This window comes from Hippopotamus amphibius, chromosome 7 (genome assembly GCF_030028045.1).
Source record: "Hippopotamus amphibius kiboko isolate mHipAmp2 chromosome 7, mHipAmp2.hap2, whole genome shotgun sequence".
Classification (NCBI taxonomy): domain Eukaryota; kingdom Metazoa; phylum Chordata; class Mammalia; order Artiodactyla; family Hippopotamidae; genus Hippopotamus; species Hippopotamus amphibius.
Window position 1 is genome coordinate 114689173 of NC_080192.1, and position 27937 is coordinate 114717109.

At 34.2% G+C, this 27937-nt stretch overlaps 1 protein-coding gene across 5 annotated transcripts in view; it reads right to left on the bottom strand.

Moving 5' to 3' along the window:
* EML4 (EMAP like 4) overlaps positions 1–27937 on the bottom strand; it is a 151190-nt gene that overhangs the window by 37023 nt on the left and 86230 nt on the right. For 4 of the 5 annotated variants that reach the window (XM_057741039.1, XM_057741040.1, XM_057741036.1 and 1 more), the window contains 10 exons: positions 26199–26324; positions 25701–25726; positions 25482–25514; positions 12491–12614; positions 11081–11230; positions 8669–8738; positions 7467–7577; positions 5530–5625; positions 276–410; positions 26–161 (listed from right to left, as the gene is read on the bottom strand). In XM_057741039.1, coding sequence (XP_057597022.1) covers positions 26–161; positions 276–410; positions 5530–5625; positions 7467–7577; positions 8669–8738; positions 11081–11230; positions 12491–12614; positions 25482–25514; positions 25701–25726; positions 26199–26324 — 1007 coding nt within the window. The remainder of the gene's footprint in view (positions 1–25; positions 162–275; positions 411–5529; positions 5626–7466; positions 7578–8668; positions 8739–11080; positions 11231–12490; positions 12615–25481; positions 25515–25700; positions 25727–26198; positions 26325–27937) is intronic. The other variant, XM_057741038.1, reaches the window with a different exon arrangement.

Here is a 27937-nt window from a genome sequence, read left to right on the forward strand (position 1 = left end):
TGACTTTAATATGTGAATACTGTACCTTTAGGCCCTTTCCCAGGTGTGGGTTCTACAGTAGTTTTGCTCCATATAAGTATGACTCCACCTGAGTCTCCAGTAAGAACATCTCCACTCCCCAAGAACGCTAAACACTGCACAAATTTTGGTTTTTCGTATTTCTACAATGAAACAATGAGAATTTTCAGTTTTCCCTTTGGCATGATGACTTTATGCTTACTCAACAATTAAAAAATTAAACTTTTATAATGAAGTTATAACATTCTGATCCTTACCCCAAAAATTCCCTGTTTTTTTGTTAGTGAATTGCCACTCCAGGTCCAGAAAAAAATATGAGATTTACCACAGGTTATTATGATATTTGCATCTGTTGGATGGAATTCCACAGCCAAAACAACTTCATTTGTTGTCTGTGGAAAGAGAAATAAAACTTTAGATGAATGTATATCCTTATTTCCATTAAGTACCAATTACAGGTACCGATGATCAAAGACAGGGAACATTTTTAAGGAAATGCCTTTTCTTCCAAGATCTACATTCCTGAAAAATTTTAATAACAGATTTTTAGAATACTGATTTAAATTTGATGTCCTTATCCTATTATATCATCATTTATGTTATCTATATATAATAACTCTGTACTAGGAAGACATTTACACAAATTAGTTTTAGGTTGTTTTAATTTCTTGCACATTCAGGGAAAAGTACACTAAAACTAGCAAATGAAAGAGCAATGTACAAGCTGTCTTAAAGACACTGACATTTTGGTCTCAAAAAAAACAAAAAAACCCAGTCTTATCTTTCTTTGTACTATTACTAATGACCATTCATTCATTCAAGAAAATGTAACTGATTTAGAGAGTCAACCTCAGGCTGAAGGCTTAAAAAGCAGGTACAGAATGGTCACCACTGACTCCTACAGAATGAAAAAACAAAAAAACAAAGAACTTTTATGTTCTTTCCTCAAAAAAGCCTCAGAAAAGGGACCTCATTAAACTTAAAAGCTTTTGCATAGCAAAGGAAACCATAAATAAAAGGAAAAAACCCACAAAATGGGAGAAAATATTTGCAAATGATGCAACCAACAAGGGATTAATCTCTAAAATATACAAACAGCTCATACAGTTCAATATCAAAAAAACAACCAAATCAAAAAATGGGCAAAAGAGCTAAACAGACATTTCTCCAAAGAAGACATAAAGATGGGCAAAAGTCACATGAAAAGATGTTCAACATTGCTAATTATTAGAGAAATGCAAATCAAAACTACAATGAGGTATCACCTCACACCAGTCAGAATGGCTATCATCAAAAAGTCTACAAATAATAAATACTGGAGAGGATGTGGAGAAAAGGGAATCCTCCTACACTGTTGGTGGGAATGTAAATTGGTACAACCACTATGGAGAACAGTATGGAGGTTCCTTAAAAAACTAAAAACAGAACTACCATATGATCCTGCAATCCTACTCCTGGGCATATGTCCAGAGAAAACCATAATTCGAAAAGATACATGCACCCCAATATTCACTGCAACACTATTTACAATAGCCAAGACATGGAAGCAACCAAATGTCCATCAACAGATTAGGATAAAGAAGATGGAATACTGCTCAGCTGTAAAAAAGAATGAAATAATGCCATTTGCAGCAACGTGGATAGACCTAGAGTTTATTATACTAAGTGAAGTCAGACAGAGAAAGACAAATATCTTAGGACATCATACGATATGGAATCTAAAAAAATGATACAAATGAACTTATTTACAAAACACAAACAGACTCAGACTTAGAAAACAAACTTACGGTTATCAAAGGGGAAAGGCTGAGGAGGGATAAACTATGAATTTGGGAGTAACATATACACACTACTACAAATAAAATAAACAAGGACCGACTGCATAGCACAGGGAACTATACTCAAATTTTGTAATAACTATGGGACTAGAATCTGAAAAAGAATATATATTGTATGTGTGTATGTGTGTGTATGTGTGTGTGTGTGTGTGTATGTATAACTGAATCACTTTGCTGTACACCTGAAACTAACACATCATTGTAAATCAACTATACTGCAATAAAAAAATAAGTATATACTAGGGATGTCACGTACAACATAATAATATTATTAACACTGCTGAATGTTATACATGAAACTTGTAGAGAATAAATTCCAAGAATTCTTACCACAAAGAAAAAGATTTTTTTTCTATTTCTTTAATTTTTGTATCTATATGAGATGGTTGTTCACAAAACTTACTGTGATAATCATTTCAAGACAAATGTAAGCCAAATCATGCTGTACACCTTAAACTTATACAGGGCTGTATGTCAATTATATTTCAATAAAACTGAAAGGAAAAAAGAAGAAAGAAAAAGGAAAAGATAACATGTTTATAACAGTCACCTCTTCCAGAATTGGAATCTTTTAAAAACTGATTGAACAGTCCTTAGTTTTCACTTGGAAGAAATCAAAACTACTTGACAGTTTTATCTTATGCCAAACTGATTAACCAAGGATTACAAAGCTAATTATAAATATTCCCATGGTTCTAGTGGTAAGATACTCAAGGTATAAGCTGAAGTAATCTATGAAAAAAAATCACTTTGGGTATTTTAGGATAGGATATTTTATTGTAGCTTTTTATACATATATACTATATAATCAGACAAGTTCATAAATCCTAAGTACACAGCTTGATAAATTTTAACAAATTAAACACACCTCTGTACAACATAGAGAGCAAGAAACAGAACATTACTAACACGCCAGAAACACCCCCACCCTCTTCTAGTCACTATCCCCTCCCACTGCTGAAGTAACCATGATCCTGGTTTGCAGCAGCAAAGATTAGCTTTGTCTGTTTAAATGGAATAATACAGAAGGTATTGCTTTGTGTCTAGCTTATTTTATCAACACTACATTTGTGGGATGCACAAATGTTGGTACATATATTGTCATTTGTTCATTCTAATTGCTGTATACTATTCCGTTGTATGGAAAGACCACATTATTGATATATCCATTATTTTATTGATGGGCATATGAGTAATTTTCTTTTCTTTTTTGCTTCCATTATTTTTGACTACTTTGTCTTTTGGTCAACACATGTATATACTTCTTTTGGGTTTATAGTTAGGAGTGGAACAGGATAGGTCAGAGAGTATGCATATGCATGTGTTCAACTTTACCAGGTAATACCAAACAGTATTCCAAGATGGCTGTACCAATTTACATGAACAGCAGCAGTATATGAGAGTTCCAGTCACTTTATACCCTCACCAACCTTGGTGATTCTGTCTATTCTTACCCATTCATATCTCCACATATATTCAGCTTGTCAACTTCTATAAAAATCATGCTGGGATTTTGACTATGTTGAATGTATAGACCAATATATAGAGAAGTAACCTCTTTACAATACTGGCTTCTATCCATTACCACTGTATAATCCTTCGATTATTTAGGTCTTCTTTAATTTCTGTCAATAAGGTTTTGAAGTTGCCTTACTGAATTTTAAATTTACATCAACGAACAAATAATGCATCAAATCCCCAAACCTCGTGACATAGCTAGGACAGAGCTTATATACAGAAGAATAGAATAAGGTCAACACGCAGGGAGAAGCTAAGGGGAAAGGCAGAGAATCAGTGATCTAGTCCCTGAATCAAATCATTCCTGAGGCAAAATCCCCTTCTAACCTTTATTAGAGGTTTTCTTTAACTCCCTAAATATGAGCCAATAAACTCTTGTTAAGTTTGCTTTAGTTGTTCTGAAGTTGTCTGCAATGAAAGAGTTCTAATATAGACATCTGGGATACAGAGTTGAGAGAACTTGCTGACTGACTGGGTGTGAAAGTGAGGGATATGGAATCATGAATGATGCCCAAGTTTCCAGCCTGAGCAGCTAAGTGGAATGTGATGTTAGGTCACTGAGAGGCAAAACTGGCTGGGGGCCTAATCAATGTGATTAGTACACATTTGGACACATTGCTTGTGACTTTCGGGATAGGGCATTCAAATAAAGGTGTCCAACAGGCAACAAGACTAGTTAGCTGATGTGGGACGTGGCAGGTAGCAACCAAGGTCACGGAAGCAATGGGAACAGCATATGATGTCAACAGAAGGCATGGGATATAACTCCCAGGAACACCAACACCAAAGCGTCTGGAAAGGAGTTCAAGAAGTGGCCAGCAGGAGGAAAACCATAAGACTTCATCTGGTAGCCTTTACCACAAAGGACCAAAATTCACATAGTTCACTTCCATGTAACTTCCCTATGTTTCAATGTTAAATTACTCTGAATGATAGCTGAAAGACAATCTATCTTCATTTATGTTTTTTTCCATCTATGTTTTTTAAAGTTTGAGGTTTCCTGACACTTTATATTCCTTTCAAGTACAATCAAATCTACTTCTTTCAAAAGATTAACTTATACTATTTAAAAGAAATAATCTCTTTTCATCCAGTAACCTGAAAGCTTGAAGCTTATACAAAACAAAACTAAGAGAGAGAGCAACTGAAGAGGAATGTGATGTTATTTAAGAGTGCAGCAAATATGTCATAGGCTTTTTAAAGCCATCCTATCACTTTGAATCCCTTTGAAAGCCTGTTAGAGGGAGGCCATTTCTGAGTCGTGTGAATGCAGTTGCAGTGCTAACCTCATTCCTCTCTTACAAGTTAGAGCCTGCTCTACACAAAAGGATTAACACTATTCTATAGCAACTATAAATGCTGTAGCATTTTATGTAATAATCTCACAAACATAATTAAAACCAAAAAACATATCATTACATATACTTTTCACTTATGTCAGCCATATTCCAGAGGTTGAATTTTTCCTTTAGATTTTTTAATCTTTGAAGATTGAATAAAATAACATATTTTGTTAAAGAAGAAGCAGCCAAGTATATACAGTCTTAACTATGATATTATACATCCAACTACTTTGGCATTTCAGAAGTACAATGTGTTTGAAACACCACTGAAAGTGGTTGAAGGTGCTTGACTATTTTATCTTAAGAGTACCATAAGAATAATGACAGCGCCTTCCCTGGTGGCACAGTGGTTAAGAATCCGCCTGCCAGTGCAGGGGGCACGTGTTTGATCCCTGGTCTGGGAAGATCCCACATGCCACAGAGCAACCTAAGCCCATGTGCCACAACTACTGAGCTGGTGTTCTAGAGCCCACAAGCCACAAATACTGAGCCCACGCATCTAGAGCCCATGCTCTGCAATAAGAGAAGCCACCACAATGAGAAGCCAGTGCATCGCAACAAAGAGTAGCCCCCTGCTCACCACAACTAGAGAAAGCCTGTGTGCAGCAACAAAGACCCAACACAGTCTAAAAATACACAGATACATACACACTGGGTTATATGACAAATCAATTAAAAAAAAAAGAAGAATGACAAATTAATAAATTTGGCCAGCTGGTGATTTCTTGCAATCTAAGGATATGCAATATACTTCCAAGGATTTGCAAAACAATCTATTCTAAAAGATAATATCCAATTAAATTTGTTTTTACCTTTATTTCTGCTCCTTTTGATTTCTTTTGCCAATCCCACACAGTAAGCATATGCTCATTGGAGTCATCAATAACACATAAATGAACACCTGAATCCTAAAGAAAAGTCAATTTAAATAAGGCATTTAAAAATGTGCAGATAAGGCTGACTTTCTAAAAAGAAATATATGTTATTAAAAGTGCCAAGTTTAAGATAATCCAAAATCCTTTAAACTCATGGTTCCTTGCATATAATGAATATACTATTTACTAAGACTGTATTTTCTTCAGAAGTATAATAAAAGTCTTAAAAATTTTTTTTCTATTTCTAATTTTTCCCCCAGGTTGATCTGCACTTGCTAGCTAGCCACTTCTATTATTCAGAGATAGCAAATAATTAATTTTGAGGATACTCTAGTCCTTTCTGCATCTTAAAGTTATTTTCTGCTTTAAAGTATTCTAACTGCATTTAAAGTATTTTCCTTCGAGGAAGGTGTGAAATGTATGTAATTTTATAACTCTGCTCCTAAATTTTGGTAGTTTGATGGAAGAACCTAAAATTAATGGCTATTTTAAAGCTCGCCAATTTCAGTTTTCCATGATATATTTGATTTATATTAACACGAATAGACAAGATAAATAAAAACATAATTGAATTCCTTTCTATTTTCCTGAAACTATTTTCATTCACATAATTTAGGCCCCTCAGTTTAAGAAAAAGAACTGTGGATGATATCAAAAGATTATTTTTTTTTCTAGTAGCATTTGTAGTATATGCCTTATGGTATCTATGGAACAAAGAAATGCTGTGGTGATAAGTGAGAGGTACCGAGGAAGGGCAGAGCTTACTCTCCTCTTTATCTTTCTTTTATCCTGTTTTGGAATGATTACCTAAACTAGGAAACTTCAGAGTGTGAGGCAATCCAAGATAGTCTTAACATTGTAACAATGGAATCAACAAGATAACAACAGTTCCTGCTACAGAAATTTTTGGGGGTAAAAAAAGGTAGTAAGAGTATTTCCCTTCTGTTCTCTCATCTCCTTTTCTAAATGCCTTTTTCCCAATTCCTGACTCATTATACCCCTTGACATTCAGTGCCTTCAAGCTAGTAAAGTTCTTATGTCCACCCAAATTTATCTTTCTGTTCTAAAAATGTCCAGTCCTCTTCTACGTCCCACAAAACACCCATAATCCAGAATATAGCTGCTGATAGTTAGGAACTGAAGAGATAATATGAATACATAAGTATATTCTAAAGCATGAATGAAGCTCAATAAAATCTGCAGGGATACTTGTATTTCAAATTAAAAATTACGGATCCTAAAAGATAAAAGTTCTCCTGTATACTTTATAATAATTACATATAATTCAAGAATAAATAGCAACATCTTGTTTTATTTTCCCCAGAATAAAGCCTCAAGGCTTAGGTAAGATTGCTAGACACCGAATTTCAGGCTTAAATTTAAAATCATGCTGTCATCAATTCAGAACCAAAACAGTTCATGATTTTAGCAAACACAAAGGTCTGACTGTTTCCTTTGCTCCAACATGACGTTAAAAAAAGACAATACTTGTGGCTGAATTGGCCAAGTTTCATTTCTGAACATTTTCTAAATAAAAGAGATCCCCATGATTCAAGCTGAAGCAAAAGCACATCTTATTGCTTGTTTCAATTTTACTATGCTATGTATGCATTCCTTTAACCATTTCCTGTTATTACATTGGAATCCTATTTCAGGACAGAAAAAAATAAGTATAATTAAGTGTAATATCCCGGATCCTACCTAAACCAAGGTACTTTAGCACTTAGGTTAAAATGCTGGCCATTGACAAGCAACTGATAACCTCTAATTTTTCAATTCAGTTACCACTTTCTATAAACACAGACACACACAAAACTGAGCTTAACTTCTTTTCTGTGTCTTTGTGCAGCTGGTTTACTCCCTTAAATACTTACTGCTTTTGAAAAACCCAGGCATCCTACTCCACGCTCAAAAGTTCCAAGCCCAATAATTTGCAGTGTAGATAGAGTAACTGAATCCCACACTCTGACATGGGGTTGCAGGGGCTGCAAAAACAAGGGGAACAACACAAGATAGAAGGGGTTAACTAGTATTTAGGTACGATGAAAATAAATACTACTCCCACGAGAACTGTTTACACATGCCCCCAAAGAATCTTGAGCAGGTATTCTCTTCTCATATCATGAAAATAAGGAAATAACAAAGGTGATAACAGCAGCAGCAAATGATTTGAGTATTTACTATGTGCTATATACTATTCTAAGTACATCACATGTATTAATTCATTTAATTCTCACAGACCTATGGGTTAGTTGCTATTACAACCGCCATTTAACAGATGAGGAAACTGAGACAGAGATTTAAATAACTTGTCCATAGTTATCCAGTTATTAAAAGGTGGAGTCAGGATTCTAACACAAGCAAATCTGCTCTAGAAATCCTGCTTTTGGCATTACTTTCATTCCTGAGAAAGTAACACTTAAAAAAAAAAAAACAGTGTCCAATAAATTGCTAAGCAAACAGTCCTTAAATAGAATTTAGAACTAGAAGGGTCTTAAAAGTCATCCAATATAACCCCCTCTAACTCCTTTACTTTAAAGAAACTGAAGTCAGAAAATGTCATGAGTAAAAGCATATACATGCTAATCAGTCATCATTAACATTCACTGTTGACCCTTACAAATAAGGGATTTGTCATGTAAGCCAATTTAATAGTATTGAATAACTGAAAAATTCTAAGTGTTATCATTTCTAGTCATATATAAAATCAAGGGGATCCATCAATTTAGTGAAATTATATAAAATCAAGGGGTCCATCAATTTAGGGAAACATTGATAAATTATTCTATGTTAAAAAAAAAACTTTAACAAGCTTATCAATTCTCCCATTTTTACAAGTAAATAGTTTCCTTAGGTAGAATAGTTATTTTGTTTTTTGAAAAAAATATTTTAGTATGAGACTTTTTTGGGGGGGAATGTTATTACATTCTAATATTTTTTTCCCTGCTTATACTAGAAATCCCTTAATAGTTAAACTTTAAGGGAATAAAATAAATAAGTTATGGTTAAATTACAATCAATTCCATTCTAATATCAATATCACCAGATACAGAATGCATAAAACTGTGCCACTCACCCTTCCATCCTTATCCACTCCAGCTATCTGTCCAGTTGCAATCCTGATTTTGTCAGGATGTACAGCAAGGCTAAAAAGCAGTATTAACAACAATTTTAAATACAGGAAAGACATGAAACAGCTGAAATATGCCTCAGTATCAACATTTTTCCAAGTTTTTTATCATTAAAAAAATCTCAATGTGACCCATTTGTTTTATTTTCTTTAGCAAATCAAATAAACATCAATTACCTAAAGGATTTCTTTTCTAAGTTTTCAGCTATATTTATTTCTTTGTTAAACTGAACAAATAATTAGAACAATAAATTTGAAGAAAATATTTACTCATAAATTGTGGCATGATAAATTAAACTGTTTTCATTTGTTCAAGTTCCTTTCTAGTCCTGCACCTAGGAATAAATATTCACGTGGTTTTATTACAGTGAAGGTGCAATATTGCACTGTGTAATTTTACTTTATTAAAACATAAGCACTTTCCCATTTGCTACATAATCCTTATACATATTACTGATTTAATAACCCTTCCATCATTTCTATTTTACTACAAAGGAACACATTGTGAACATCTTCACACGTAGGGCTTCCAACTTTTTAATTAATTCTTAACAGTAAACTCTTCTAAGTTAAACTTTCGGCAAGAAGCTTTTAAGTACAAATTGAAAATCTGTGCCCACATTTCTCATGATAAACATGAGTGATGAGCAAAATTTTTAAAAAGATGTCTTCACATCCATATCTAGAATTCTATGTCTTGCAACCAAAGGGTAAGCTCAACTGAGAATATAAATTTTTTGTTCTTGGTACGTATTTCTCATTACTTTCCAGAAGAGTAGTATCAATTCAAATTGTCATAAAGAAATAAAAATGTTTTAAGTTTCACAACTTCCCCATATTAAAGAATTATACCTTTTAAAATGCCTTGATAATTTGATTGGTATAAATGGTATCACTAATTTCTTTTATTACTAAGGAGGCTAGAGTTTATCAATGTTTCTTTAATTCTATCTCCTCTTACTTAAAATAGTTCATGTCCTTTATTGAGGTCAATTATATTAAAAGTAATTAAAAATCTAACATTAACATTTCGTCATATTTAAATCCAAAGAAGAGGGGATATATGTATACATATAGCTGATTAACTTTGCCGTACAGCAGAAACTAACACAACATTGTAAAGCAACTATATTCCAATTTTAAAAAGTCCATTCAACTTCATTCTTTTTTTTTTAATAAATTCATTCATTTATTTATTTATTTAATTGGCTGTGTTGGGTCTTTTTTTGCTGTGCATGGGCTTTCTTTAGTTGCAGTGAGTGGGGGCTACTCTTCGTTGTGGTGCGCGGGATTCTCATTGCCGTGGCTTCTCTTGTTGTGGAGCACGGGCTCTAGGCATGTGGGCTTCAGTAGTTGCAGCACATGGGCTCAATAGTTGTGGCTCACGGGCTCTAAAGCGCAGGGTTAATAGTTGTGGTGCACGGGCTTAGTTGCTCCGCAGCATGTGGGATCTTCCTGGAGCAGGGGTTGAACCCATGTCCCCTGCATTGGCAGGCGGATTCTCAACCACTGCGCCACCTAGGAAGCCCAACCTCATTCTTTCTTTATAGCTGCATGGTAACCTATGGGTAACCACAATGTTACCAGTCTCTAACTAACAGATATTTGGGTTGTTTCCAACCTTTACTATCACAAATGATGTTGTAATAAGTAATTCTGTACATATATTATTCTTCTAGTGAAAAAGGCAATATTTTAATAATCTCTAAAAGTTTAAAAATAACTATATACTTTAATAGTCTAATATATATTAATTTTTTTCTAGATATAGTTGCCAGAATAGTATAGACACAGAAGAGAAAATTTTAAATGTTGGAAAGTAATGAATTTTAAAAATAGATAATTAAATTTAACTAAGAAATAGTAAAATTAACTGAGTACTTTAAAAACACGCCAAACATACAAAAGGAATTCTCACATTTTTACAGTTTGACACCCTACAGGATACTGATCCTTACTCAGCCATGACTTCCCTCTCCCCACAAAAGCTTCAAGTTCAAAATTTACCTACATAAAATAAATCCTCAATAAATATTTAGTAACCAATAATCACTCTCAGAGGTATGTAAAAGTCTAGTCTGCCCCACATGCATTTGATGTTATAGGCCAGAGGAAAAAGACCATAAAAGATTTGGGAAAGCAGAAGAGGTTCCAATTGAGATTTATAGACGATATGTGTTATTGCTGTGGATATCACATCAATTTTTTCCTTTTTGAAATATATCTATAGAATGCCCATAATATACTTAAGTTCTGAATTTTCCATAAGAAATCATTTTCAATAAAAATTGAGATTTAAAAAAATACAAAACTAAGACCACAAAATTAAAAAATGAACAAATGTTAAACAATACCAACCATTTCACACAGTCTGTATGACCCAGGTAGTGTCGTTGAGTTCTCTCCTCATAATTAAACAGTACTACTACTGATGCTATGAAATAAACAATTTCCCCAGTAGGAAGAAGGTAAACATTAGCTCGACAGTCCTTTCCTCGATAACCATATCTTAAAAGAGTCAAGGTTTTCAATAAACGTAATTTTCAGTGTTAAAGAAACAATTTTTTCATGGATACTTAAGGGAATCAGGAAGGTATAAGAAAAGAGGACTGGACTGGAACTAGAAAACTCATGTCCTGCCATTAGCACTTGCGCAACCCCAAGAACTTTTAAAATGCTTAAATCTTAGTTTCCTCACTCAACAAACGAATACATATTGAGCTCCTAATGTGTGTCAGGCATAGAGTTGAACACACACTTCTGAACAAAACAAATGCAGGCCTATGTCTCTGGAGTTTATGCTTTTGCAAATTAACGCCAAACATATCATTAGAAATTGTGTAAAGAAAAATAACTGGATGCTAGAAGGAAGCATAAAAGGAAGATCTAATTTAAATGGAGAGAGAAAAAGAGAGAGATCAAAAGAAGGGCTATCTGGAAAAGTGACACTTCTGCTTGACCTAATGATAAATATGAGATAGCCAGCCGCAGTGTGGTATAGGCAGAGTGTCTGCTAAAAAGTTGTAAAGAATCACAGAACTTGGTGATTTTTCTCAAGCTAATTTCAGCCACAAGGAAGGATTGATTCAAGGGGTGGGGGAAGAGGATGTAGGAGAATGGAGGCAGAAAACAGAGTTCAAACTATTAGCTCCTTCTGCTTCACAGAGTTTCTTACAGGGTCTAAGAGAAATGAGACTTTCTAAGTGAAATAAGGAGCATTTTGTTTTATATACTAATTTTTTAAAAAAAGTCTGGTGGTGAAGAAGTTAATTATCAAATTAGAATCCACTTTTGCTAATTTGAGCTCAATAAAATAATTCAGATTATGTCATAGATTACAAAATGCTTAACTGATGTTTTCTTACTTCTTACAATGGACCTGTGAGGTAGGGATTATTAACCTCTTTTTATAAGTGAAGGAAGTAAGGTTCATTAGGGGTAAGCAGCAGAACCAAGACTCAAACACAAGCCTTCTAATTCTAGTCTGATGCCTCTTCTACCACACCACAAACACCTGCCTCCATGTTCATAGAATACTGCTTAACCTATCTGAAAATATTAATTTTGCTGGTTTTAAAATGCTAATAGCAAAATACATATAATATGTGAAAGGATTAGAGATGACACCTCTTTACTTTCTCAAGTGGTTGCTATGTTTATTACATTTACTTTTTTGGCATAAAGAATTTTGACAGAGGTCAAGTAAATTAGTTTTCCTTAAACTAAAGACAAAGCAAACAAATTTGCTGTCACAACAGAAAAGGATACACCCACTCCAGTTTGAGCTTCTCAGGAGGCAGTTCTGTTCTGATGTCATCATAGTTGTCAACATCAGAAGGAATGAACATTGTAATTGGTCGACCTCGCATAAACATTTTAACATATTCTCCTTCTGTTGAAACACAAGAAAAAAATTAAGACAGACGTATTTGCTGAATATTCATAGAAAAGCATATTATTAATGTGATACAATAAAAAGATAAAAAATAGCTACTTCAGAGTTCTAGTCTCATTATACATAATTGCTTTTGTATAAAGACCTAGTCCAACACATTGTAGGAAAAAAACCATTGGTCATTTCCTTAAGTAAGAATAACTATTTTCATAAGTAAAATATAAGTTGATACATTTCAACAAGACGGCCAAGAGAGGTGAGGTAGAAAAATGCAAAATAAAATAATTTTGTGAGGGGAGTTTCTCTGACAGTTGAAAAGAAAAAGATCATCAGAGTAGACAACAACCATGTCTACCACACTACTTGATCAACCTACTAAATTCTACATTTCATAGAATACAAAACACATAGCCTAAGAATATACCACGAGGAGCAGAATCAGACATCCTCGTAAGTCAGGACAGAGAGAGAGACTAAGCACTCTGCTACATAAGGCAGTGACCAGAGCTGGAGGGAAAGAGGACCAATGTCCCCTACTTCACAACTGTGCCTACAATCAGCCTTGAGTCTAAGCAATTAAATTCAATTATAATAAACTAACATTTTAAAAGAGAGTGCTAGGAAACAGTTTTCTAGTTAGCAGCACAAACATCTTTAATTTACATAAACCAATAGCTGTTTGTAAGATCTGCAACAGTCTAAAACTAAAGATGTTAAAAAGACAACCCCAGAATCAAATCAATATTTATTGCACTTTTTACAAATGAAAACAATACTTAAGTGAACAGATGAGACTGTTTATGTCTTAAAAACAAAACAAAACAAAAACACCCATCCCTGGCCCCAGCAACCCATCCTACATACAGACAGGTTTAATAAATGTTGATGGTGGTTATGAAATGTTTACAAAAGAACTGAAAAGGGAAGGAGAAAATAAAGGACTGAGTACAAAAGCACAGGCAATGTCTAGAACTTGCTAACTTGTCTGTTATGCTATGAAAATCACGTTAGACTGAAAATGTGATCATCAACCAGAGGCTGATACAGCCTGAGGACCTCTAATAATGACCTAAGCTTCTAAGGAGAAGAGCAGATAATTCAATAGCTTATGTAATGCAAACTATGGAAGACGAAGGAAAGAAATTATTTGCTGAACATCTGTAAATATTTCCTCAGAGTCAGATTTTAAAATTGTGCTTGTTATGGGTGAGAAGTTCGAGTTATTTTTATTATTATTACTCACAGTGTGTTCGGTCTCAGGGTCTGATCTAAGAACAGGCTAAGACCTCCCACGCCATGGTTTTAACACCATGTGATGTATGTCTCTATTACTTCTGAATCTAAGAGTGGGCTCTGCTTCTTGATGAGTTTTAGCTTAGCTGGACTTTGAGGATAACTAAATGATTTAGTTATCCTTCACCAATCATCTTTATCTGTATCACCTTGTCATTTTTTGTATAGTTCACTTTCTTATAGGTGTCAGTTTATTACATAATTTTCCCTCTAGTTGTTGTTGTTTGTTTGTTTGTTTCTTTTTAAAAGAATATATTCTTAAAGGGAAAGATCCTGTCCTTTGGAATTTCTTCCAAGATCATTGATCAGAGGTGCATAGCATAAATGGTTTCTGAATCAAAAAAATAAAATATTTGATAGATGCTTCTACTGCCAGTTAAAAGAGATTATACGTCCAGCAAAGGGAATGGGTTAGGGACAGCATAAAAAAAAAAAAAGTGCTCTCCTTTGCTAATAGAGACAGCTCAGAATACTGCATTGATTCCTTCAGCAGCACAATCAACCAAGTACAAGCAAAGGAACTATGTATCTAGTGCCTGTGAACTTTTCTAATATAAAAATGGCAATGCATGTTAGGATAAAAATGTTTTTTCCTGCCTGTAAACTGGCAGTATACATGTTGGAGGCTGAGTATATAATCTAGACACTGGGAACAATTCCTGAGACTGAGAGGGAGGCAATACATTATAGCAGAAAGAGCATGAGCTTTGAAGAAAGACTGGGATCTGAATCCCAGCTTTACCCCTTCCTAACTATGCGACTTTGGCCTCATTTTCCTAATAAATAAAATTATAATACTATATGACATTTGGAATTATAACTGAGTAAATAAAATATCACACTGTAAAGTGTAAGGGTTTTGAAAAATATTTATTCCCTTCCCTTTATGAAGGATTTATGACCATTCTAAACACTGTCTACAAATTGCTTATAAAACATGACTTAACACACTGTAATCTCTCCTCATAAGCTTTACAGTGACTGTCCACAGAAGAGCGAGTGCAGGCAAATAAGCTAGAATTCTGAGGGTTCCATCAGGTACACAATAATACAGGGGTCACAAGTTCAAGTATCTACAGGCCCAGGCAGGAAATGCAAAAATGATAGCAGTGGGAGAATACAGGATAACCAGTTGGGGTGGGGACACTGGCATACACCAGGCCCCATCTCAGGGAGGCAGCAGTTAACCAACCTCAGGAAAGATGTGGGCCTAGTGCTGATAGATCTCATTTTTCAAGAGAAACAGAAAATCTATAATTTATTGTGAAATCTCCAAATTTTTAAACGTTTACTCCTTTGCCAAAAAAGGGAGAATACCATGTGAAAACACACCTTTGGCCTGTATACAGCTCACTAGTTTGCAATCTAAGAGTCTTTACCTTGGAAATTAGGTAAAATACATAGATGAAGAAGAACCTCTTTCCTCCTCAATTACTGTTGAGTCAAATTCTCACTGCAAACCTTTTCTTGAAGCTGTCAGGTTTCTTGATCTTATAGTTGAATGACTTTTAACAATTTGTTTTACCCAAATGCTACTTTCTGGCTGTCCTCACTGTACACCAGAATGAAAGTCAACGGGAAGAGATGGGCCATGGGACTGGTCAAAGAAGCGAATGAGATCAGTAACATTAATAAAGCCTGGCGGTCCGTAACAGGAATGTGAGGAAAAGAAATGATTAAATTATCTATCTCATGATAATTAGTAAACACAGTATAGGGCTACCTGTATTCAATAGTGAAGCTGTTGCTTCCTGAGATGTAAGTAATCTCAACATTTTATCTCCTATTTTGATATTGTGAAAATTCCTGAGACTGAGAGGAAGGCTATACAGTATAATGGAGAGAACAGAAGCTTTGTGATAAAGGCAGACCTTATTTGAATCTCACCTTTACCATTTACTAGCTTACATTCAAATAAAATAAATATTCTTAATTGAATCTGACCAATGATAGGTAGCTTAATTATAAAAGAAGAAATTCAGGGAATTCCCTGGTGGTCCAGTAGTTAGGACTTGGTGCTTTCACTGCTGGGGCACGGGTTCAATCCCTAGTTGGGAAACTAAGATTTCGCAAACCGAGCATTGTGGCAATCAAATCAATCAAAGAAGAAACTGGATATTGTTGATACCATAAATACCATAAATTTTATTAGCTCATTTCTCTAGACACATATAATGTTGGAACTAGGAGAAATCTTAGAGCTCACCTAGTCCAAACACCTTTTACAGAAGAGGAAACAGACTCAGAGAGGTCAAATGAGTTTCTATACAGTGTTCCAAAACATTGTCTATTATTTAAGACTTGGGAAATAACTTCACTCTAAACTATGTTCTAGATCTACACTATCCAAAACGATAGCCACTGGTATAACATTTAGAAGGCAGCTAGTGTGAACTGAGACATGCTGTAAGTGTAAAATACACACCAGATTTTGAAGATTTAGTATGAAAAAAAAAAAAGGTAAAACATCTCATTAATGGTTTTTTATACTGATCACACATTGAAATGATATTCTGGATATACTGGATTAAATATATTAAACAATCTTACCTGTGTCTTTATTTTTTAAAATATTGCTACTAGAACATTTAAAATTTTATGTGTGTTATACATTATATTTCTATTGGGCAGTATTGTTCAGACAGTGGTGAGGTCCCTAGGCTAGTCCATATAAGTCCAATTACCTGACAATACAGCTTACTTATAATCCAAACAGTATTAACTTGAGCTCTGGATCCCAACAGCAGGAAATCAGAGAGTACAACAGAAGAGGAAGATGTTTCTGCTCTATTATCTTATGGAAGAGTGAATGTTAGGCAAAAATCTGAAATACTATATTTCCAATGTCCTTCTCGCACACCTCTTAGCCCTTCCCCTTCAGTCTCCTCATGTGTTGTTAACTCTTCTTTAGCATCTCCCCTGGGCTGTTGTATCCTCCAAAGTGCTCCAAATTCCAAAATCATCTTTACATTCCCTAATCCAAACTTTTTGGGATATTCTCAGGTGTTCTGAGCAGTATTGCTGAAATGATTCATGCTGATATAAATAACTGGTTATTAACATAACATTATATGTTTAAAAGATGCTTATCAAAATTTACTAATCTTTCACAGATTATAACAAAGCAAAAGGAAAAATTCAGGGAGACGAAGAAAATTAGTACTGGGCATACTCTGCTCCAAGACTGGTTCCTCCTGTGCATCCTCGCCACCTCCCCCGCCCCCGCCGCCCCAATAGCTTGCTCTATTTCTGCACCTAGAGATTAAAAAAAAAAAAAAAAAAAAAAAGCCTTTCAAAGGCAACAGCAGAGCTTCAAGGGTTTGGACTACAACTTGTTGTACTTATTCACGTAATGGGTACTGTCTGTAGAATGCCTTCCGAACTTCTAGAATGCTTACAGTTTAAAGCATCTTTCTCCCAAAGTTTTCACTTTAGGAATTCATTTTTTTTTTTAATTTTATATATTTTATTGGCTGCATTGGGTCTTTTTTGCTGTACGCGGGCTTTTAGTTGCTGTGAGTGGGGGCTACTCTTCGTTGTTGTGCGCGGGCTCCTCTTTGCCGTGGCTTCTCTTGTTACGGAGCATGGGCTCTAGGCGTGTGGGCCTCAGTAGTTGCAGCTCATGGGCTCAATAGTTGTGGCTCACGAGCTCTAAAGCGCAGGCTCAATAGTTGTGGCGCACAGGCTTCGTTGCTCCGCGGCATGTGGGATCTTCCTGGAGCAGGGCTCAAACCCACGTCCCCTGCATTGGCAGGTGGATTCTTAACCACTGTGCCACCTAGGAAGCCCTAGGAATTCATTTTTATTCGTATTTTATAATCTTTAGAACTAAAGAGCACTCCCCCCAAATGAATTTGAATTTTATATTTAACTAAAATGTAGCAGTGTGATGCTACCTAATTCCAGCAAAAAAACAGAAAATTTAAGAATCTTTACTTAATTTGAGCTTTTTCTCTGATACTACCAGTTCTACTCCCCAAAACCAGAGCTACAGAACAGGCTGATAAATAAGCTGCTAGAAATATCGTCCACAATTTTATGGTAGAAAGTGACAAAAATAATTTAAGGAAGACTAAAATCTTTTCTTAAAACGCATTTATTTTTAAACAAAATATTTCAAGCCCCAGTTAATGATCCAGTTACACTGGAATAATAAGTTTTAAAAATTCCAATGAAACAACATAATCTGTAAGGATCTCTGGATTTTGAATAAGGAAGTTGATTTGTGCTATAATAAAGTCCCATTTTCATCCCTTTTCAAAAGTCTAGCTTAAAAACAAATTATAAAATGTAGACTCCAGAATAAAAAGGGGAGTCATGAGTTTAGAAGGATATAAAATCTAATCTTATTTTGTACATTAAAAAAATTCCTAATTGTGGTGCTTGCCAAATATTATGTAGTTAGTTTTATTGGCTAGGACAAGAACACTGCTCTGAAAAATCTGACCAAATACTAAAATACTACCTTAATTTTCATTGTTCTATAAGTAGAGTTCCACTAGATAGTAAATTTTACTGAGTTCTTAATTACATGGGGGTGGGGTGAGGGTACACAATGAAGATATAAAGATGTGAACCTAGCCTCTTAGGAGCTTATAAGAGAGACATAACCAAGTCTTACGTATCTACTGGTCAACACATCTAATTTTAGTAATACGCCAATTTGCAGTTAATTACTTTCTTGAATCTAAACCTCCTTTAATCAGATTTCTCTTTGCTGTTCTGTTTTCTGTTTTTTGTTTTACAACTGTGATTGTCATAAAATTACTTGATAATATCAGATATGGGAGTTTGCTTAAGAATTTTAGATTATTTTTACTGAGTGAAAAAGGCTTTCTTTGGTAAAAGATGGGAAATAAGTCTATTCCAACAATATAAGGCACATAAAACTTCTAAAAGATTTGCTATACTGCTGAAAACATTTCTGAACTAAGCAAAACATGGTTATATTTTAAAAAGTCCCTCAAATCACTCATTAATATCCCCAGGAAAAGTTATCTTAAACACTAAATAAATGAAAAAAAATCTTCTTTTTATCAGAATACATCAAGTTGGATTTAATTTTTTAATAAGAAATTAAAAAAGAAACTTCAGATATCAAAATATCTATCCCTCTAGTTCTTTCTCAATTAACTAAAGTAGAAAGAGACTCAAAAGGCCCAATAAAAACCTATATATGAAATTCTAGTGAAATGGGATTGAGAGATTTCAACTTTATCTTTAATGTTTTATTTCTCTCTCTCTCTCTTTTTTTTTAAAAAAGGACCTCCTGGCAGTCCAGTGGTTGAGACTCCAAGCTCCCAATGCAGGGAGCAAGGGTTCAATCCCTAGTCAGGGAACCAAGAGCCTACATGCTGCATAGTGCGGCCCCCCCCAAAAAAAATTAAAAAAAAAAAAAGCAAACACAAAAACTTGAGCCAAATAAAGCAAAATGTAAAGCTCTAATAAATCTGGGTAGTGAGTATATCAACAGAATATTTTTCGTGAAACTGTTCCTTGGAGAATCAACTATGAGTATAGCTCAGGAATGTGGCATGTGGATTCACTATGCCTCTTCTTACAGTCTTGTATATGTCACTGACCATTTGTACCTCTTTTCTGCTGCTAATCACAAGTTTCAGAACTCTTTTCAGAGTGCTTCAGGAGAACAGTAACAATTGATAGAGTGAGCAACACATCATGGAGTCTACCTGCTCTTTCTGGACAGAATGGATTTCTAACTATACCAGCTCAGGAACTGGCATGCTTAAGGAATGGAGATCTTCTAGTTAATTGCATTTTCTAGTTTAGATTTAAAAAAAAATTATGCCTACAGTTCTGAAAATTCAGTATGGGTGAAAAATCTTCAACCAGAATAAAATATGCACAAGACTAGGATATTCTCACGAAAAGTTATATTCTCCAATGCTCAAAGGGGGCACTCAGGGCTTTTTTCTCAGCTGAAAATAAGGAAAGAGGATATCAAGGATACATTTTCTTAGAAGTTGGGATAGTTTATATTAAAAAAAAAAATTGGACAGTCTTTAAATACATTTTAATCTCGAAGACGGTCACCAACAACAAGAAATCAGATCTCTGCTTTAAAAATATCTCCAACAGATGGGACTTCCCTGGTGGCACAAGTAGCTGAAAATCCACCTGCCAAGGCAGGGGACACGGGTTCCATCCCTGGGCCGGGAGGATCCCACATGCCACAAAGCAACTAAGCCCATGCGCCACAACTGCTGAGCCTGCATTCTAGAGCCTGCAAGCCACAACTATTGAGCCCATGTGCCACAACTACTGAAGCTCGCATGCTGAGAGCCTGTGCTGCACAACAAGAGAAGCCACCGCAATGAGAAGCCTGGGCACCGCACCAAAGAGTAGCCCCTGCTTGCCACAGTTAGAGAAAGCCTGTGCACAGCAACGAAGACCCAACACAGCCAATAAATAAATAAATAAATTCAAAAATAAATAAATGTAAACAAAATAACTGAGAAGAGGTCCCCCCTTTTTGGTCTCCTTTTAAATACAGAGAATACATGGACAAAGCCCAGAACTAGGGATCCTAGTGATTATATATCCTATTTAACAAATGCCAATAGTTACCTATTTTAGAAGTGAGCATATTTTTTGCAAGTGCAATATTTGGTTTCCTGCCCTTTCTGCTTTTTCACACTTAAAACAGACTTAAAGCTAGCACCCTTCTTTCTAAATTCTGGAATTGCAAAGTTTTAGATATCATCTCAGAAACAACAAGGAAAGATTCCATCTGCAGCTCAATTAAGGGCTTTTGACTTCTTTGGTTTGTTTCAAACTGCACACGCTCTCAGCAGGTGACAATATACTTCCTCTCAGTAAGTAATACAATATACAGACAGTGTCAGTAGGACACTCCTGTCCTATACTCTTACAGGTAAATTTTAGCTATTCTTTCAGATACAATGCTCAGTTTACACAGATGTGATCAGATTTTAGGACAAAACATGCCTGCAGCCAACAGGTCAGAAAACAACACCAGGCACTGAACAAAAGCACCTGAATTCAAATCTTTAAAGGTAGATTAAACATGAGTTAGTGAAGGTATGGGGGGCTTCCCTCCATTTCCTATTTGCTGCAAGCAAGAGCTTTCAAAAAGTTATTAAAGAGACTCTTAGACATGTCTAGTCTAAGCCTAAGTATATGTCAGGAAACTGAGGTCTAAGGTCTCAAGAGTCATAGGGAAAATTTATTATCAGATGAAGGATGTTTTATTTTTTTTCATAATTTCCTTTGGCAAGTGAAATTTTTACTTTCTCCCCAACCAACACTCCTAATTTTAGTCACTGTAGGATTCTGATGCTTTAAACTTCTGTGATTCATCCCTAACTAGGTCTCATGCTTATTATTCTTATGCTCTTTCCACTAAACGGCTTTGCTTCCCTTTGCTAAGTGAGGTGTCTAATGATGCTTCTGTTGCTTAGAATCAACCTATATTTTATAAATGTAATGTGCATACAAATACAAAATTGAATGCACACTATGATCAAGGACCTCCTTGCTGATCCTAACACAGCGAGAAAGCTCTTGCCTCAGGGCTTATGTACTTCCAGTTTTCTCTGCTCATGAAATTCTTTTCTCCAGATACAAACTGTTCACTCACTTCCTTCAGGTGGCTCAAATGTCACTTTATCAGAGAGGTCTCATTCTACATAGAACAGCAATTCTCTACTCTCCTTATTCTTTCCCAATATGTATTACCTCCTGACATAGTAAGTATTTAATATCTGTTTCTTACAGGTAGAATATAAGTTCCATAGAGTTCAGACAATGTAACTACTATATCCCCGTTTCTGGGACAGGTCCCAACAAAATACATTCAATAAATATTTGTTAAATTAATGAATCTTTAAAATTTAAAAAATGTGTATCTGATAAAGAAACAATAAAGAATCACTTCAGAACTGTAATAGCTGTTAAAATGACAAGATTATTTTTTCTTTCTCCAATTTTGTAAATGAGTTTATATTATATATTTTTAGATTATTTCAACAACTGGCTAAAACAAGTTACTGGAGGATTTTAGACAGTATGTATTTCAAAATGACTTTTAAAGTATTTTTCATCTGAAGCCATTTTAGACAGATAGCTAGGCAGCTAGTAAGAATTAGCCAACTCTCAATTTTCTAAGGTATTATAGTAATAGTTCTTCCATCTAAATATACCTGTAGTTAAGCTATTCCTGTACTGGTTTGGTAGTTAAGCAAGAATGAATTTAATCATACAGCAGTGAGGCAGCTCTATAAGAGGAAGTAAGAGTGTGATTTGGTGACTGAGGAGTTCCCTTTTTCTCAAGCAGATTTCTCTCCAGTAGGGATCTGAATCATTCAGGTTCTCAGTATGACCAGACAATTAAGAGTTTAAGATGTAACAAGAGAAAAGTGATTTAGGATTACTCAAGCCTTGGAAAGGACAGTTAACATGCAATAATTTGAGGACATTCAGGTTCTGCTCTAGAAATGAGGACATGTGACACTTATTTTCCATATTTGAAAAATGTAATACACTAGATAACTATTACAAGGATGAGCTTATGAGCTGTACTCATTTTATTACAAAATTTACCTAGTATCTATTTCCCCAAAAGATAATTTTATAAAAGGTGATTATAGTTCCCCAACTTAGCTCAAAAATCTTTATCAAATACTTATCAAATGAATAGTATTATACAAGAATCTAAATGCTATATCTAACAATAAACAGTCTTACAGGAAAAATTATTCACTGCTTAACTCTGAGGTGCTAAGTCTATGTCTCTTGCGAGGGGAGAAGACCCAACAGAACTAGTTAGAAGAGTAATGAAAAGGGGCTTAAGTTTCAGGGATTTGAGTGTAGATAAGGACCTAATTCAGTAAGAGCCTCTTTTTATAGGGCATGGTATAACATGTCCTTCCCCCACATCAAGCCTCAGAGATTGCCCTGTGTACATCCCATTTCACCTCCTACTGCTTTCAATTATGGTTTCCTTCCTTCTGTCTCAGTGCTGATCAGAATATGCAGATTTATGCTCTTCTACTCTGCTGTGCCTGAAGGATGAAGTTCTTTCAGGTAAAGTTTTCTCTGCTACCACTCACTTACATATACCAAATGTAAATCAGCCTGTTTCCAAAACAAAGCAGATGACTGAGAGCAAGTCACAATTGTCATTGTCAAAAAAGATCTAAAGAATTAATAAATCACATTTTAAAAAGATTGTCCAAAAATGACAGATATTTTAGATCAATATCTAAAGTATAAGAAAATGGGCTGTAAAATATATTATGCAAAATGAATACCAAACTTAAATTTATCTACAACCTACAGCAAGTGAAGATCATCTATTTAATGGTTATCTTTTCATCTTAACTCCACATATTTGAGAACAAGGTTTTACTGTCACATTCATATATATTAATAACTAAAATTTATTTGGTACTATGTGCCAGGTACTATGTTTAAACACTCTATTATCTTTAATTTTTATAATAACCCTTTGAGGGTTTATTACTGTCTCCATTATAGATGAGAAAACAAAGACAAGAAGATGAATTAACCTACTTACGGTAACAGTCTAAGTAAATGGTGAAACCAGTCTCAACTCCAATTACACCTGTTTAAACATCTACATTATGTTGTTTTTTACAAATCACTATGAGTAAATTACAAGTAAATTAAGATTTACAGACCGCTCAAGTGTAACTGTCCAAAACCAAACTCTATTCTTTTCTATACATCTACTCCTCCTCAAATGTTCCTTATTTTAGTAGATGCCTCTTACCTACTTTCAAGCTGGCCTTCATAGATTGCCTCTGTTCCTTACGTCTCATACCCTACCTGTAATCTCCTAAACCATCTAGAATCCATCTACTTCTTTCCACAGGCTCTGCCTCAGTTTCAGTCAGGCCTGAATTATCTAACAGGCTGAGGTACAAGAGCTCTCCTTCAAGATACACTCTAATAATAAATACAACTGATTAAAGTGGCAAAGGAACAGACTTAAATTCCAAAAATAAGGCTTAATGCAAGCAACATTTGATATTATCAAATTCCAACACGAACAATCTTTTTCAGTCAACAATTACTGTAACAGAATTTAACTGATTTTTCTATATCCTTTTCCAGTTTTTCATCCCATCCTTCTTCCCCACCTTGGTGATGCTTCTCCAGCAAAACCCTTCCCTTTTAAATACATCTACTTACCTGCCTATTAGAATGGTTTCGAAAACTGCCACCAATACAAATCACTCACTTATTATACACTAATCATAAGTGAGTTCCCTCTTCCTTCCAAAGGACATACCACAGCATGACAAAGAGAAAGACAGCCCTTTCTCATTTACCCTATAAGGATTTTTATAAAATGTAAGCTCTTCAACAAAACATGTAATAATAGTAGCATCTTCTTATAGGTACGGTATTTTCTGTCTTTAAAGTACTTTCATACATATTATTTCATCCTTGTGAAGTAAGCTTTATAGTTACTATACTCAGATTAGAAAACTACCCAGAGATGTTGCCATTCTGCTTGGGTCACAGGTTGTTACACACTAGAGCCAAACACTACACAGAGACTCTCCATTCACTGCTCTCTCCACTATATATCACTATCTCTATTTTTAAAAAATGTTTTGACACATAATAAGAACTGTCTTTGTAAATAAATTTCATTTTTCCTTAAGGTATTTCAACTATTACATAATCTATACTTAATTATAAAAGAGGGAGAAAGTAAGATCTAACTGAAGGAGAACAGCAGCAAAAATCAACTTTATTTAGAATTTCTATGTAAAAACAATTGATCCAAAGAAGATTGCAAATACTTATCTTATTAGAATCAAAGAACATAAAATCTATAGAAATCAAGTTAAATCTCTAACAAAAATTTTAACCACATTGTATATGGTTAATATAATAAATAGCCCAGAAAATAAAGATAACTATGACACATAGAAATGATCTGTAAAAAGCATGCACAGAAAGGACATGCTTTTATTTAGAACAGCATGCTTCAATTAAATTTGCAGGCAATTGAAGGAGAATGTAAAACTGATGTATAAATCTTACCTTATAATTAAATTAAATACACATTTACAGAAAGTCTGTAAAAGTCTCCTTTTTTTTGGGTCAGAACAAGCCAACAACAGCAAGTAGCCAGAAATTACAATTAATATAAAAGAAAAATTTCAGAGGAAATGGATTTGCTAGACTCATTATATTTTAAGTCTTAGCTTCAAGAAATGAGTGATTATTTGCAATGAAGTTGGCAAGACAGGAAATTGAGTTAAAATTTATCAATCTTTTAAATGGCTTTTCTAAGTACAACTTTTATTTTTTTAGAAAAGGGGGAAGTTCCCCTTGGTATTTATACCTCTTTGTAATGATATATTTATTTCTACTGTTGACCCTGAATCTTCAGAGCTCAGAGAAATAGAAAAGTGGCTGGATTCACTAGTTCAAATTACCATATTTCCTTCAGTAAGAGGAAGGTCAGATGATACAAATAATGAAAAGCCAAATAAGAGATCCAGGAAGAAATTAACTAAGAAGGCGACCAACTGCGTAGCTTATTCTTACCTTGGCTGTTTTTTTCACGGGTTGACATTTTTGCTGGTTGAGACAAAAATGACACATCTTACAACAAAAACTGGATATTTTCTAAATGACTATAACTACACACTTTTTTTAAATTACTGTGAGCCAATAAATAAAGTACTGAATGAAAGTAAGTCAATATTCTTATCAATAGAAAAAATTCAACTGATGTAGAAAAGATATTTTTTAAAAATAACTTACCTTGGTTGATGATGACATCTTTATGCCTACAAAAGGAATTCAAAGACATTTATTTTATCATTTTATTTGGCTGACCATTACAGTTATCTAAAGAAACTGCAAAAGCTTCAATGTTGAGGCCACACCCCAGATAAATTCTCTAGACATGAAATTCAGGCAACAGTATTTTTTGAAGTTTCTCGCTGGTCTCAGCTACCAATAGATACCGTTTCATAAAACAAGGAATAGTCCATTAGGATCACTTAAACAGTAAAAGCATAGGAAGAATTTATGAAAAATACTCAAATTTTAGGAGATTATTAAGATTATGAGTTCAAAAGCATTAACAGGAAGATATAGCCTTTTTTAAAGAACACAAAAGGAAAAATGCACTTAGAAGAAAAAAGATATAAATATGGATTTTTAAAAATGATTCAAACCAGTCATATACTGTACATGCAAACCTGAGAGTCAAAGAACTAATAATTTTCAGATGTAACTTAGAAGTATAATACTTACTTGTCTGTATTTTTTATAACTTTTGATATTAATTTTGATGTTGAAACTGCCCTCAATAATTTGTTACGGCTATCGTCTGAATTTTCCCATGAATTATGTGACTTCTCAGCTGTTGGTCGTTTTATGCTGAAAGAAACATATTAATTTCTTAGAGAAAAAGTCTATGAGTAGCAATGACATGTAATTGACAGTTTGAATAGAACATAAAAGCAGCAATTAATATTTTCTTAAAGCTAATCCAGAAAAGAGAAGAAAGGATTAGTTGAAAGGTTCTGTGCCTGGATGAGTCAAGGAGTTAAACAAGGCTATTACCAAGTCTGTTTTTTAATCTTCACTATTATTCAGAAGATACACTAGAACAAATATTACTTGATTTAAAAAAAATTTGCTTAAATCTGAATAATTATCTCTCATAATTTGTGAAATTGTGAATTTCCGAACAAACCTATACTTATTCAAAATCATTACAAGGCTACTATTTTCATTTTTTAATGTCCTCATGTAATTAAATTATATATGGTACAAATGACAATTTCTAAATATTTGTGGGATTAAAAGTAAAACTCTTGTTTATATCTTTTAGAGTCAATTTTACTCATGATCAGAAATAAAAACAATTTAATATAAGAATGTTACATCATCAAAACTGATTCCATATATTTATAACTGAAATTTTTTGATTTATAAATGATTTTTGGGCTGCACTGCTAACTGTCCTACAACTCATCCAGTCTTCAATACTTCTTGTAATAGTATATCCAAAGAGCAATTCAGAATGGCAAGCACATTTCCAGGAGACCTTAAGAAGCTGAAAAAAAGATCTGGGACAAAGAAGATGCCAAGTCAAATCAGAACCTTAAAGAAATTGATTATAAAAAAAGCCACCTTTAACCGCACATAATCCAAAGCTGCAAAAGGTTAATAAGCTATATCCAAGAAAAACTCCACATAAGACCAGGCAGAAGAATTACAAACCATTTAGATAGCATAAGAATCTGCGTGAGACACACAAAGCATTTTAAAAATGTTAAACATGCATCAATCAAGTGAAGGGTGTTGTGTTTTCCCAAATTTCCATTAGAGAATTGAAGCAAAATATTAAGCTAATCAAATAAAAATATATTATAAATCTTTTAGGAATGGATATCATTTATTTTTATTAAAATCCTAGCCAGTTCTGGGAATGGTTTAGTATTTTCTTGAGATTTCCAAGAGGAAGTATGATGATAAAATATATCTATACCTAATCATCAAGCCTGAATCAACATCCCTAAAGCAGGCAAATTTCATTAAGTTGGTCTAAATATTTGATTACAAGGCAGCTGTAGTGTTGAACTCCCAGCATGCAGGTTTAGATCCCCAATTTAGGCTCACACACATTGTTAGAATGTTTCTCCCTTCTCCCCTTCTCATAACTTTAAAATATTAATGATTACAGACACAGAGAAGCCCTCAAGCAAGCCTTTAGCATAGAAAAGATTAGGTGAAATGAATTCAATTCGCTACTCAAGCAAGAACTTTTCCTCCCAAAACCCAAAACTGAAACTGAGATGCAGTCACAGTGAAGAGCCATTTGTTGAGAAGGGCCCTTCCAAGTTGAAGGTTGTAATGATGCCAAAATATGGTGAGGATAATAACATACAGCAATTTTCTATCCATGGCTATAAATTTATGCATAGTTATATATAAATTTAAAAATATTCTATAATTTTATTATAAAAATATTATTTTAGTTTTAG